At 33.2% G+C, this 14,873-nt stretch overlaps 1 protein-coding gene across 4 annotated transcripts in view; it reads left to right on the top strand.

The window, feature by feature from the left end:
- Positions 1-14,873, top strand: part of ASCC3 (activating signal cointegrator 1 complex subunit 3) — a 393,541-nt gene that overhangs the window by 148,833 nt on the left and 229,835 nt on the right. For all 4 annotated transcript variants that reach the window (XM_063096828.1, XM_063096829.1, XM_063096826.1 and 1 more), the window contains one exon: positions 8,210-8,374. In XM_063096828.1, the coding sequence (XP_062952898.1) occupies positions 8,210-8,374 (165 nt within the window). The remainder of the gene's footprint in view (positions 1-8,209; positions 8,375-14,873) is intronic.

Below are 14,873 nucleotides of genomic sequence, written 5' to 3'. Positions count from 1 at the left end.
TGTCCAATTTTGAATATGGAGCTTTCTCTCGCTTATTCCCGGCATTCTTTGCTCTGCCCCTTGAGAAGTTTTAGAATTTCTTATTACATTATATTTTCTTTATTTAGTAAATGTTAACATATGAAATGTAAGCTAAAAACAGTATCATAAAGTTTTTTTTCTAATCTAAAAATGCCAAGATACATTTCAGGTTGACATTCTTTATGCTTTAGCTTTACTGTATCTGTATTTTTCAATAAACAATATGCTGTACGAACACTTTTGTACTTGAAGATTTTCCAGTTGATTTTTATGTTTTACTTTATAATTGAAATCTGCCATCCTTGACATAAATATAACTAGATACTTGAGAGGACTTTGTTCTTTACATGTGTGAGTGTGCACTCATGCATGTGAATTGGTGGGAGAGGATGGAACATAAAAAATGTAGAAAAGGAAGTAGTTGGAACTAAATGATTTTTTTTAGTGTCCCAAGGGACAGGGATAATCTGCAAGCCATCAGATTCCATTATGGGGGCTGTTGCCATCAATCAAAACTAACGTTTGCATATCAGAGGTAAGTATAACTAATTACATGTATGTCTTTGGAATCCAAACCATGTGACATTTTAGATTTAATTTTTTAATTAAAACATTTGTGTAATTGATAAATGTATTGATTAACTAGGTCTATGATTATGTATTTTAAAAAGGAAGATGGACTTCTTAAATCCTGCCAGCTGTTGCCAGGTCTACACCTATAGTGTTAGAATGTGATTTGTAACAATTCCAGGCTGTGTTTACCACAGAAGATGTATTAAGCAAGTATTCTTGAATATTGCTTTTTAGCTTAAGTTACTAGATCCCTAACACTATCAACTAAATATACTGTATTTTGTTAATTGTAAGACATATTATCAAAATGCATTTTATACCATTTTTTTTAAACGTACTGGATATTTTATTAAGATAGTTATACCTGCTGTGATATTCAAGCATAGACAAGAAGACAAAACCACAGCATTAAGTGAGGGACAAAACAATCAGGACTGTGGCAGAAGGGCTGTATTTGTGATGTGTTGGTAAGTTGATGTGGCATAAAGACTTAGGTCTAAAACGTACCATACCTTTTTGTTCCAATTTAAATCTGCCTCCTCCTATTCTGACTTTGTCTAACTTTGTTGTCTTTAAAAAGGGTCCCTCCAACAAAGACTTTATAACAGTCATTTGATGTTTTCTTTTGTACCATCCATTCTCTCTTCTTATACTAAAGGGAATGCTATTTGCTTTGGGTGTTACTTGCATCCCACCATTGGATACAGTTTGAAAGAACTATCAAGCATGGTACACTGCCCATCCACAACTAAATTATGGGAAGATAGCCCAAGCTTGGACAACTGTGTTCTCCTTCTCTGATACTTGTCAATAGCTAACAAAAGACTGAAAAAGTGTGGAGTGGATTCATAGTTATGGTAGTAGCCAGAGACACTGTCCAACAATTTCTCCAACTTAGATGCCAGGAATTCTCTGGTTCTCAAGCCTTCCTTTATATTTATCCCCATATCTTTCTGATAATTCAGTTTCTGTTTTTATTAGCCATACCCAGTTTCTGTTGCTTACAATCAAAAATTGTTAACTGATACAGAGATCAATATTTGCCTAATGTGGAGTCTTCAAGTGAGAGCTTTAGAATCTCCATATCTGGGTATCCAGATTTATATATTTATTCTATCACTGACCATATAAATGATATTCAGCAGATTCCTTGCCCTACGTAAGCTCCAATTTTCCCATGAAGATAAAAGAACTTCCCAAATAGAGTTGGCATAGGGATTAAATTAAATGGTGCTTATGTAGTATCAGGTATTTAGTAAATACTACATAAATGTGTACCATTTTTTGTTACCTTCTTAGTGACACATAAAATAATGGTGTAGCTTATAATCAGTGGCTCCTGAGATTTGATGAAATATAGTAATATGTTTTTATATGTTGTTATTCCAGTTTTTAAAAAGTTATTTATAAAATTAGTTTAAATAATTTTTCCTAATTTTCTACAGCATAAGTATCAAAATCTTCAAAATTAATTTTAAATATTATAAAGGCAAGAAAGTCTACTTTTATTTTTAAAATTTCATGTATTCTTTTTTATTTAAAATTTTAAAATTTATAGCCGTGTGCAGCAAAGAAACAAACTACTCTGACAGTGGAAATGATTTTGTTTAAATGTTTAAAATTCGGTATGATATCAATATGACCTACGTAACAGACCATAGATGTAGCTGGGTTAGTTAGACGCACAGCAGATTTCTTTTAGGCATCATACACATTTCTCTGTGTCTTAGGCCAGATATGTATTGCCAATAGTAAAAAATTTAAGACTATATTTGATATGTAATGAATTAATTTATTGAAATTTAAAGGTTTTAAGGAATGGGGTGTTATCATTGGCTAACTAGTTATTCATTATAGACAATATGAAGCATAGCTTTCAACACACATTCAGTTTGTCAGATTTTAGGAGTTTGTTCAAGAGGTTGAAGACCTTTCCATAAAATGCCTTATTCCTCTGTGCACATACACATCCTCTCTCTCTCCTTCATCTCCCTTTTTCTCACAATTTCTCTACTCATTACCTCTTATTCCCCCCACCCCCCACCAGCTCCTTTCTTTTAAAATAATGGCTATTTTAGTTTAGTTTAGTTTTTGCTCTTGGTTTTTTAAGTAAAAGTCTTTGAGGAAGATTGTTCAGAAATCTCATAATTGTATTGTCAGCCAGCCCTGACCTTCTTAGTCTTAATGATATCATGAGTGGTTTTGTCAGTAATCTTACTGAAAACCATTATAGATTGTATCTAGTGTTTACTCCTCATCTGTCTTCTCATTGTCTCAATCTGAAATGAAAGTGAGGTTGAGTTGGCATGACTTTTCCTGGTACATTTATACTATTGCCTAGTGAACACTCTTCCCTAAACATTAACATATGCCCCATAAACATAGGGTGTAAGATTTATCATAAGCCATCCCCAGCTATGGATGCGTCTCTGTGTTGGGCCCCAGAAAAAAACTGCTGAGTGAGAGGGTGGGAAAGGAGAGAGTTAAAAGAGATTTTAGTCAGAAAATGGATGAGAAGCTAGCTCTTCTGGAATGGCTCTGCACCTGGTAATTTGTGATCTTTGATTTTTTATGAGGAGTGCAGGTCTTATGTGCAGAGTAAATGCAGAGTCTTATAGGATACCCCTACTTCTCCCACTAACTAGTTGCAGAACCTTTAGAAAGTCACTTTTTATTTTGGGGGGTTTATCAATAAAATGAGATTTTTGGACTAGACATGAAAGACCCACTCTTCACCTTGAAGTTCATTCCTTTGCTGTTTGTATGTTTGTAATAACAAGGAATTGCAAACAGTAATCAACAGGAGAAAAAGCTAATAAATTCATGTGTAATTTTATGCCTTAAAGTGATTCAAAGTTTGTGTGAGAAATCTGAAAAGATAAGAACAAATTCTTTTTTTGTAATAGCGAGGAACAGCAGAAATAATATTAAGGAAGTATGGGAATTATGTAGCTTAATAAATGTTTTCTTATTTCACTTCCTGTTTCAAAGATTTCCCATAAATATTTGTACTTTCTTATTTTTTTCCTTTTGGTGCTTATGGGGGTCTTTGAGAGGAAGATTGAGAAATGGGCAGGAAATTGACCTAAATTTAGAAGTTGTTGGCGGTAAAGCCCTTATTCACCTTTTAGCTGTCTAGCTCAAGTGTTCTACATTGTCCTTTAAGTTACATTATGTTTTTCAATAAGTTATATATCATTATAATAGCATTTGTGTACACAGATACTGTTATTGAAATAAAATATGCAAAAAAATGCAAAAGTATTAAGTGAACAGATAGATAGATTTTCTAAAAATGAATACACTAATATAACCACCACCCAGCTCAAAATATAGAATATTACCAGCACTTAAGAATCTCTTCATTCCCCTCTTCTGCTACCCTCTTCTTCCTTCTCAGAGGTAACTACTGTCTTAGCTTTTAAAACCTTACATTAGTTTCACCTGTTTTAAAACTTTATGTAAATGAAATTATATACTATGTGCCTGAATTCTTTCACTTAACATTAGGATTTTGAGATTTTTTTCATTTTGTTACATAAAATTTAGTAGTTTGTTCATTTTCATTGTATAGTATTCCATTGTATAAATATGTTACTAGTAATTTATCCTTTTTATTATTGATGGACATTTGGTTTATTTCCAGTTTTGGAGTATTATAAATTACAGAGCTATGAAAATCCTTATACACATCTTTGGGTTCACATATGTGTGCATTTCTGTTGAATATATAATATACTAGGAATGGAATTGCTGAGTCAAATGGCATGCATTTGTTCAACTTTAGTAGATGTTGCTAAGCAAGTTTTTTAAGTGGTTGCATAAGTTTATATTCCCATCCTTGTTTTATGAGAGTTCCAGTTTCTCCACATTCTTTCTCAACATGTGGTATTTTGTCTTTCATTTTAACTTTTATGGTAGTTATGTAGTGGTATCACTTTTTTCTCTCTCTTTCTTTCTCTCTCTCTCTCTATATATATATCTATTCTTTCTTGTGGTTTTTTGTAAATATGAAAAAAAATGTATTCATGATTTTCAGTCAGCTGTGAGCTCATGGGTTTACTCATTATTACATACTATAGCGTGGTTATTTATTATATTAGCATTTATGCACACATCTTACTGTTTGTTAACAAACTCATATTGCATTTGTAAATTTATGTATTCTCAGACACTTTGGTTGTTGACTTCTGACTCACGGAGAATAGTGTTCTAATTGCAGATTTATATCTTTAGGACAGAAAAACTTGCTTTTATACTTCTCTTGACTTATAATCAAATAGAAGAAATATAGTATGTTCACCCATCACCAGAATATTAGGCAGAATAATCTTGTATCCAACAGTGAGACAAAGTGTTATAGGAAGACAGTGGAGAAAGGGACTTATGTTTGTTGAGACAAATTGAGAAATGTTTATTGATGTGAATGTAGCAATTTGATTTGGACTTCGAATGATAGGTAGAATTTTATTTGTAAAGTTTTAGAGAACCATGTACTAGTGTTGAGGAAAGTATAAACAAAGGCACTTTAATTTCAAAGGAGGGCTGTGTTTGGGGAATGTTGACAGGCCTAGAATGCTTTTGAGAATAGGGTAAAAAGTGTAAAAATCTTGGAGACCAAATACAAACTGAAGAGTTGCAGGTTTTCAGAAGAAAGGTTTTGAATGCTTTGAGCAAGACTTTTACATACTAACTTTAGGCTGGGAGATTTATTTCACAGTCCCCAGTAGGATAGTTTGATGTGTGGAGGTGGAATTTGAGAGACAGTTCAAGGATGTCATGAGGACCTGAAAGTGTGTGTGTGTGTGTGTTTGCACATGTTAAAAACTGAGAAAGCTGGAGATTTGGAGCCTACCAGCCTGGGAAGGTGGAAGCAATAAGTTAATTTTACAGAAGACATCTGTAAATTGCAGCCTCAGCATTGAAAATAAATAAGTAAATGACAGAATCATTAAGTAGATATATAAAATGTTAATGCTTACTATTCTTAAACATTGGTATTCGGTTCTGTATTGTATATGAGGGTGGCAATCTAGTTTTTTTCCCCACCATAAACAAGAAATATTGCTTTTAACTACTGGTTTTCAGCTTTAAAGTTTTTAAATTTTTCATTTATAAATTGAAGTGTATCTCTAAAAGATTAAGAACTTCTTTGAAAAAAATTCACAATACTTTATCACACTAAATAATGTTAACAATGTTTTTTTAATGTCATCTAATATCTAGCTAGTCTTTGTTTCCCCAGTTGCCTCTTTTTTTCTCTTTTTGGTGGCTGGCCTGTATGGGGATATGAACCCTCTTTAAAAAAAAAAAAAAAATAGCTGTTTGTTTTAGTCAAAATCCAAAGAATGCATTTGATTAACTTATCTCTTAGGACTCTCTCTTTTTTAAATTTTTAAAAATTGAGGGTCAGTTTACATTAAATAGTTCAGTGAGTTTTGACAAATGTCTAAACCTCCTTTCTAACAAGGTATAGAAGTACTCTGTCCCCTCAGAATGATCCCTGCTGCCCCTTTTCAGTCTTTCCTCTTCCTCCAAACCACTATTTTGATTTCTTTCTCATCATTCTGGCTCAGTTTTTTATCAAGCTACTCTAGTAACATTAATCCCTTTTTTGTCCTTTTCTCTCCAATAACTACTTAAAGAGGAAAAAAATATGAGTAAAAATATAATCAAGAACAATGTAATTTTTTCTTGCAAACCCAGAAAGCCCAGATCTGTAGCTCTGAGGTCTAACACTGGAGCTCAATATCTGCCTGTCATTGGTAGCTAGCTGATACAGTAACAGTCCTTTCTACCTCTTACACCTTTGCGTTTTCAGTTTCTTAAGGAGTGTTGTTCAATCCAGTGCTGTTTGTGGAAAAAAATACAAAATGAAAAATGCACACTCAAACCCATTTCTATGACAGGCATTCTTTGGCAAGAGGCTTTGTGATCTCTTTTGTAATGCTTAGCTCAAAATTTAAAGAATTCTATTTGGGACAAGTCTATGAATAGTTGGATTCAGGCATGACATTCCTCATTCAGTGAAGCACTACTTCTCTGGCGTGTTTTGATAAAGGGTTTGCTGTAGTGTCCAATTAGTGGATTATGCAAATTATACAAAGTTTAGATTAGAAGTTTTACTGTTTTGTCCCTTCTTCCCCTTCTCAAAGAAGGGTACGCTTCAGCTAGGGAAAAGAATAAGTAAATAGTCATGGAACAATTCTGGAAAACTAAGTATTGTAATTTTACTAAATATAGATATAAGGAAAGTTTTTAATAATACTGGTTAAGTGAATTGCCAAACAATTGGTTCTGGCAAGTCTTAGGTCCTTTGATTTTGCTGTCAAATTAATGAACATTATAAAATACACACTAAATTTTACATGATGGTGGTGTATGAGCATCTCAGTGGTCAGGCTAAAGTTGGAATAGTTCAAGTAATACTTTTATATACATGTACTGAGAGCAATTGAAATTGACAGTAAAAATATTGACAGTTAACCCAGGCCCTAATAGAAGAGCAGATGGAAATGTCTTGCATGAGTTCCAATTCATTAAGCAAATGTGACACTTTATTTTCTAGCCATTTTAGTTCAGGGAATTGAAGTGTTGAAATGGTGCTATAAATGAAGCCACTTCTTATGGTGCTGAAAGTAAAGTATAGAAAACAATATGCTAGAAAGAATTTTTAAGATATAGTGGTGAAGCTTTCTGATGCCTGAAAAATTTGATTTTATAATTTAATTGTTACCACATTATCATCTCTGAAAGTTAATTATAAGAAAGTGCTGGCACAGTGTTCTAAATTCATGATGGATTAGATAGCCAAGCTATGTATTTATTATTATAGTTTAATATTGTACTTTTTAGCTCTCCTAACACTTAATAATAAGCTAGCTTTTTTATTTTATATTTTAGTGTGCCATTAATTTACAGTTTTGGAGAATAGCTTTTTTATTTTTATTTTTTAAACATATGGACATGTTTTCCAAGGTCTTTTAATGAAAAGAGTTGTTAGTAATCTCAGTATATTTACGATAATATATCATGGATTATTTTAAATCTGTCCTTATTCAAAGTAGCAGTTCATATTAAATTTATTGTAACATAAAAGAGATGTTAATACATGATGAATGTTTCAAAGCATTTTAGATCCCAAAATTTATTATATGTTCATTTATATTTAATTCCAATAGGGTATCTTTTCTGTAAAAGTTGATGTGATCTCAACGTTGCCATTTTAATTTTAGCAAATTCACTAAGTAGCTTGGATTGGCAGTATTTCACACCTTAGATTTGCACTGCTTAATCTATTTCATTTTTGTCTGTTAATGGACTCTAGAAGTACAATGGCTAAATTCTGTGAAAATAGTCTTTATTATCAGTATATGCTACCTTACAAGATGGTATTGTTGCTGTTTTATATTGTAAGGTGCTTTTTAAAAAAAACTTGTATATTTTGCACACTTCACACTACAATTCACTTACACACTGCCTTCAGTGAGCTTTAAATAACTGCTTAGTATCACAGCTTAAAGAAGTGTCCTCTTGAAATGACTATGTGTATAGTGAAGTAGGTATCATTGTGGGATATTTTAAACACATCTGACTATCTTTTCTTGTCTCATAGATGCTTGTGACCACACCAGAAAAATGGGATGTAGTGACAAGAAAGAGCGTTGGAGATGTAGCTCTTTCCCAAATTGTAAAGCTCCTTATTCTTGATGAAGTTCATTTGCTGCATGAAGATAGAGGGCCAGTATTAGAGAGCATAGTTGCACGTACCTTACGGCAGGTAAGAGGAAGTTATTTATAAGCTTATTTTGGAAGGATGAGTAAGTATTTAAACTTAAAATGCAGCATTCAAAAGAAATATTCATGTGCATTATTCATGGGGATAAAGATAGTTTTAGTATGGAGAAACCTTTAGCTTTTCATTTTCTTTTTTTTTTTTTTTAATTTTATTTTGTCGATATACATTGTGGCTGATTATTGCTCCCCATCACCAAAACCTCCCTCCCTCCTCCCTCCCCCCCTCCCCCCCAACAATGTCCTTTCTGTTTGCTGGTCGTATCAACTTCAAATAATTGTAGTTGTTATATCTTCTTCCCCCCCCCCGGTTTGTGTGTGTGTGTGTGTGTGTGTGTGAATTTATATATTAATTTTTAGCTCCCACCAATAAGTGAGAACATGTGGTATTTCTCTTTCTGTGCCTGACTTGTTTCACTTAATATAATTCTCTCGAGGTCCATCCATGTTGTTGCAAATGGCAGTATTTCATTCGTTTTTATAGCTGAGTAGTATTCCATTGTGTAGATGTACCACATTTTCCGTATCCACTCATCCGATGATGGGCATTTGGGCTGGTTCCAACTCTTGGCTATTGTAAAGAGTGCTGCGATAAACATTGGGAAACAGGTATACCTTCGACTTGATGATTTCCATTCCTCTGGGTATATTCTCAACAGTGGGATAGCTGGGTCGTATGGTAGATCTGTCTGCAATTGTTTGAGGAACCTCCATACCATTTTCCATAGAGGCTGCACCATTTTGCAGTCCCACCAACAATGTATGAGAGTTCCTTTTTCTCCACAGCCTCGCCAGCATTTATCGTTCATAGTCTTTTGGATTTTAGCCATCCTATCTGGGGTTAGACCTAGCTTTTCATTTTCATATTAAAAGTCCCCTATCTTTCTTCCAAATCTTATTTTATTGGAATCTCTTTAAGTTCACCAAAAGAAATACAGGCAAACTTCCATTCTAAACCTGTGTTGCAAAGCTAAGTCTAATATCGATTAAGGAGAATTAAAATGTAAAATGTAAGAGAATGTTATTGTTTTGATCCACTTCTCTCTGCCCCCACAAAATCTGAACATGATTTATATTTTTTCAATATAGTAAATAAAATCAAGTATGATTTCCTAGTGTGCACAATCGCACATGTTGTCTCTAATTTGAGGTCTTTTCAGTTATACATAAATAGTCCAAACCGAAACTGGTAAATTCACCAATGCAAAGAGTCTCATGAGATCTTCTGTCAGTCCTTCTTTTTACTAAGTGAAAAGATGGAATACTCATGAGTGTTAAAATGATGTTTTCTGGTAGATTTTACATACTTAGAAAATAGACGAACACCAGTTTTTCAGCCTAATCAAAAACTCTAGTTCCTCTACTCCCCGTTTTTTATTGCCTTTTATTCATAGTCTTCTGCCTTTATTTTCTTTCTGAAATAGCCAAGACTCCATAACCAGTTGCCCTCTTGTCAATACCTTTAACTTACTTAACTCCTGAGTACCTGGCAAAATTACAATAATGAATCAATTGAACCATGTCCACACCTCCAGCCAGACTGCTAATAACTAGTACAGAAGATTACAGAGTGATGTAGACTAGCATTAGAATACATTGATAGACGGTAGACTATACATTCATAAACCCTGAATTTGCCCAGATCCTTGAGAGTCTTCTAAGCAGCTTTTCTTCTGTTTACCTACTGTGACCATTTCCAAGCTTCACCAGCCTCCTCTATCACTCTTCCTCACTGTAATAGTCCATTTTCTGTTGCTTATAACAGAATACGTAAAACTGGGTAATTTATAAAGAAATGAGATTTATTTCTTACAGTTTTGGAGGCTGGGAAGTCCATGGTCCAAGGGGCACATCCTGTGAGGGCCTTCTTGATGGTGGCTCTCTATAGCGAAGCAGGGTATAATCTCATGTCGAGAATCACAAAAACAAGTGAGCTGACCTTCTCACTTGCTCTCCTTATAAAGTCATTGGAACCATGCCCATTACTCTGTGAATGGATCAATCTGTTCACCAGGGCAAAGTCCTCACAATCTAATCACTTTTCAAATACCATAATCAGATTTCCCATCCTCCTAGCCCTTTGATAATGGGTATCAAACTTCAGTGAGTTTTGGGGGGACACTCAGTCCACAGCACCCATCTTGTCATGCCTCATTCTTATACAACAGGACTTTTTACTGAACAGACATAGAGTTCTTCATTCTTGAACTACTCAATTTTCATGCCTTCCCCTTCCTCTTCCTACCCAGAAAGAAAGTGCAACCCTCCCCCACCCCAATCATAAGCATACCCATCATTACACCCTTTATCTTTTTTTCAGAGGTCCCTTCTGCTTTGCCTTGGATCCCATTCCTTTCACTTCGTAGGTTATCACTTCTTTTTTTTTAATTTAACATTTATTTATTAAATTTATTATTTATAATTGTTCTAGTTTGTTCCTTGTTCATCTAAAGTTTTTTTGTTTGCTTTTTTAAATTAAATTTTATTTTATCTATATACAATATAGTTGATTTTCGTGTCCCTTTACCAAATCCTCCCTCCTCCTTCCCACTCCCCTCTCCATCAGCATCATATCTGTTCACTTGTCTTAACAAGTTCAAGGAATAGTGATTGTTGTGTCCTCTTCCCTACCCTATCCCTTTTCTTTCTTTCTCTTATGTCTTTAACTCTCCGTGGGCACTGTCTCTTCAACTTAAAAGAATTGCAGAGTCCCTCCCATCTTTACCAAAAAACTTCTCTTAAACCTATCCCTCTCCAGTAACTTTTGCTTAATAAAGCTCTTCTTTACCACCTTGCTTCTGGAAATATTAATCCACATTTGCTGTTTCCCTTTTGACTTTCAACCATTGCAGTCTGGTCATTGCTCAAACATAGATAATAAAATCTTTTCACCAGTATCACCAGTTACCAAGATATAGTTCTCAAACCTATTTTTTTAAAACTTTTGATACTACTCATCATGTCCTCAATCTTAAGATTTTTTTCCCTTTGGCTCCATGATGCCACCCTATCCTGGCTGGTTTTACTCACTTGATTTTTTTTCACTTACCAGCTGCTTTTTCTCAGGCTCTCTTGCTTGAAATGTTTACCTTCTCTAAGACTCTGTCGCTTGCCATCTTTTTTATTCTAAATATTTACCCTGGGAAAAATAATACTTCTATATGTATGTCACTTAAATCTTTATATATAATATAACTAGTATAACAAATATAACTATATAGTTTAACTATAATATAACATGTGTATGTGTACATGTATATGCACATATATATGTATATATCACGGGTGACTTCCAGGTATATTCAAACTCAGTTGTATATTTCTACTTTGATATCTCATAGACATCTCTTGCTAAGCTTGTCAGAACTCTGTCATTTTCCCTATATACTTATATATGGCATCAAAATCCACTTGGTTACCAAGCCAAAACCGTGGAAGTCATAGTCAAGTTCTGCCTCTTCCCATCCCAATATCTAGTTATACATCAGTTCTTTTATGTCCTATATATTTGTGGTTCAGATTTAAATATGGGAATTTAATATAAAAAAAAGGGGATAGAAACTTTAGGAAGTTATATATTGTATTTTAAAAGTTTTAAAATGTTAGTATGTTTTTCATATGGTGAATCCACCATAAAATTCTAGATGGATTAATGATTTAATTGTATCAGACAACTCTCAGTGCATTGAAGAAAATATGGGAGGGTTTTTTGTTTTTGTTTTTGTTTTTAAATAACCTTGGCATGGGGAAGATCTAAACAACATGCAAAATTCTGAAGTTATAAAAGAAACCTGTGTCCCATTTGGATATATAATATTAAAAAATTCTGACCAGTGAAGACACCTCCACAAAAAAGTTCAAACATAAGAGACAAATAACAGAAATTATCTGTAACACATAAAATAAATCTTTAATATCATTTATACTTAATAGGTTTTTATAAGCTAATAAGAAAAATAATCTTTAAAAAACTGGAAAAAGCATTTTACAGTAAAAATAAAAATACTGAGAAATACAGAAAAGATGCTTAAAAGGAATCCAAATCAGCATGAGCCATTTCTCTCCTACCAGACTGACAAAAATGAAAATGGAATATAATTTGAAAATATCCACTAAAATGTATCCTGTGTTTACTTGTGGGAATCTAACCTATGGAAATAATAGTATTAACACATAAAAATACATTAATATCAGTATTCATTAAATCTCTTTTTCATACAAAAATAATTTTAGAAACCAGCCAAATGTTCAACAATAGAAGAAATGGTTTAATAAATTATAGTATATTTATACAATGAAATGTTACTTTGCAGCCTTTAGATAGAATAAGGTAGAGCTATGTGAACTGGGCTTAGAAGATATCCATGTTATATTCTTCAGTGAAAAAGCAAGCTGCCCGGTATATACGGCAACAATCCCATTTGTGTAAAGAAAAACGTGTGCAACATATTTATATTTTTATTCATTCATTTATTTAATGAACATTTATTAAGCACCTACTGTGTGCCAGCCACATAGTTCTTAGGTGATATGGATATAGTGGTACACAAAACAGGTTTTTCTTACATTTTGATTTTAGTCTGCCATAGAGTAAGTAAATATACATCAAAGAATATGCAGCAAGCTGAAAAAGTGGTTTCTTACAGTAGAGGTGGAATTGGAGGGTGTTTGAGACATGTCCACTTTTTATCACATAAATGTAAAAAGTAGGCATGTGGTATACACACATACATATACACATACATAAAATGTAAAGGGTTGAAATGTTCAAAGAGATGCACAAAAATCAGAGATTTTAGCTAATATCCAATATAAGAGTAACTTGAAGATTCGGGTATGTGTGAGACATAGATGAAACATGGAGAAATCTGAAACTGCCATCTTGTCCTTTCTTGCTGCAATGGATATGCTCTGGCCCAGATTTTATATATTCAATCTCAAAGAGAAGCATGCCGGAAATCATTTACCAAAAGAGAGCTATTTTGATCATGACATGTTTTGATTTTATACCCTGATACTTAATTAGCTTAGTGATGTTTTTCAGGGAGCCATGCTGCATGAATCCATATGTTCCACATTTATTTGCAGTGAGCCACCTAGTGAGATGTCTATCCAGCTAAAAGCATTCCACAGATAACGACTTTCCTGCAACTGTAGAACATTAGAGGACAAGTAAATATTATTAGTACATTTGCCAGTAGGTCTGTCATTCACCTGTTTGCAAGTGTATTTACCTAGGACATCTTTCCTGAGCATCCTCAGTAAAGGGAAAAAATAGATTGGTCTTGCTATTAATCCTTTCTCTATGCATGTACACAGACACACAGAGTATTATGTATCATGTATGATATTTGTAAGCAGTCATTATAATTTTATTAATATTTTGTAAATTATTTATAAATGTATAATAGCATAATTTTCTATATATAATTTATAGATATAAACTACAATTATACAAGTTTGCTTATTATGTATTATATGTAACAATTAAATAAACACAATAATATATCTTAATATATGATAAATATATAATATATTGTATATAATATATTTATAATATGTATATTTAACATATTAATTTTTCCTTCACATTGTCATCTCCATAATGTAACCAAATTCCAATTGTATAGTTTTGTACTACAATGCTTGTAAACCTTTGCTGACTAGCTGTTTGTTATCTTAAGAAAAACTGTTCAAATTTCCTAGCTGGATAAAGCCCTGTGTGTCTGTCTAATTTTAACTTCTACATATCTGTCAGCTTTCATAGATTCCAGCCACACAAAATTATTTGATCTTTCCCTACTTCCTTTCCAATACCATTAACTCTCTTTTGAAGATGAAACTAATCCTACTTGAGGTAGAATGTGTTGTTGGTTGTGAGATTAAGGGTTATAAATGCCAAATTATGTTACACCTTCTATCTTTATCATTTTACACATCCATCAAGTGAAAATCTACTGTTCTTTTGGATCTGTCAAGTACCACTTATTCTACAAAGTGTTTCCTTGTTCCCCAGTCAGAATGAATTCACCTTTTCTGTGTTCCCTCCACAGTCCCTTTCTTTGCACATTTTTAGCACCTATCATAGCCTTTCTCATAATTTCACAACTTGCTATAGTATAAGTATTCATCTGTATTCCTCACTAGATTTTAACCTCTGTTACAGAAGGATCTATGTGATTCTTCTTATGTTTCCAAAGTACTTGTGCAGTGCTCATACCTATTTTTATTAAAAAGCTGTTTTCATTTGTTCCTTGTGATTACCAGATGTTCCCAGTAGATGGCAGTGTTTCACACGATCACTTCAACATTTGTAACTAATGTAGCCGTGCCGTAGGAAGCTGTTCCAATGCAGTGCAGGTTCTGTTCAGGATCTGAAATTGCATGGAGGTATTAGGGATTAAATTCAAAACACACTTTGCATGATTGGGAGAAATTTGGAAAAGATAAAAGTGTAAGAAATCCCAAATCTGTAGTGTTTAACA

The sequence above is a fragment of the Cynocephalus volans genome, chromosome 5, assembly GCF_027409185.1.
Source record: "Cynocephalus volans isolate mCynVol1 chromosome 5, mCynVol1.pri, whole genome shotgun sequence".
NCBI classification, from domain to species: domain Eukaryota; kingdom Metazoa; phylum Chordata; class Mammalia; order Dermoptera; family Cynocephalidae; genus Cynocephalus; species Cynocephalus volans.
This window is presented reverse-complemented; position numbering and strand designations above follow the sequence as displayed.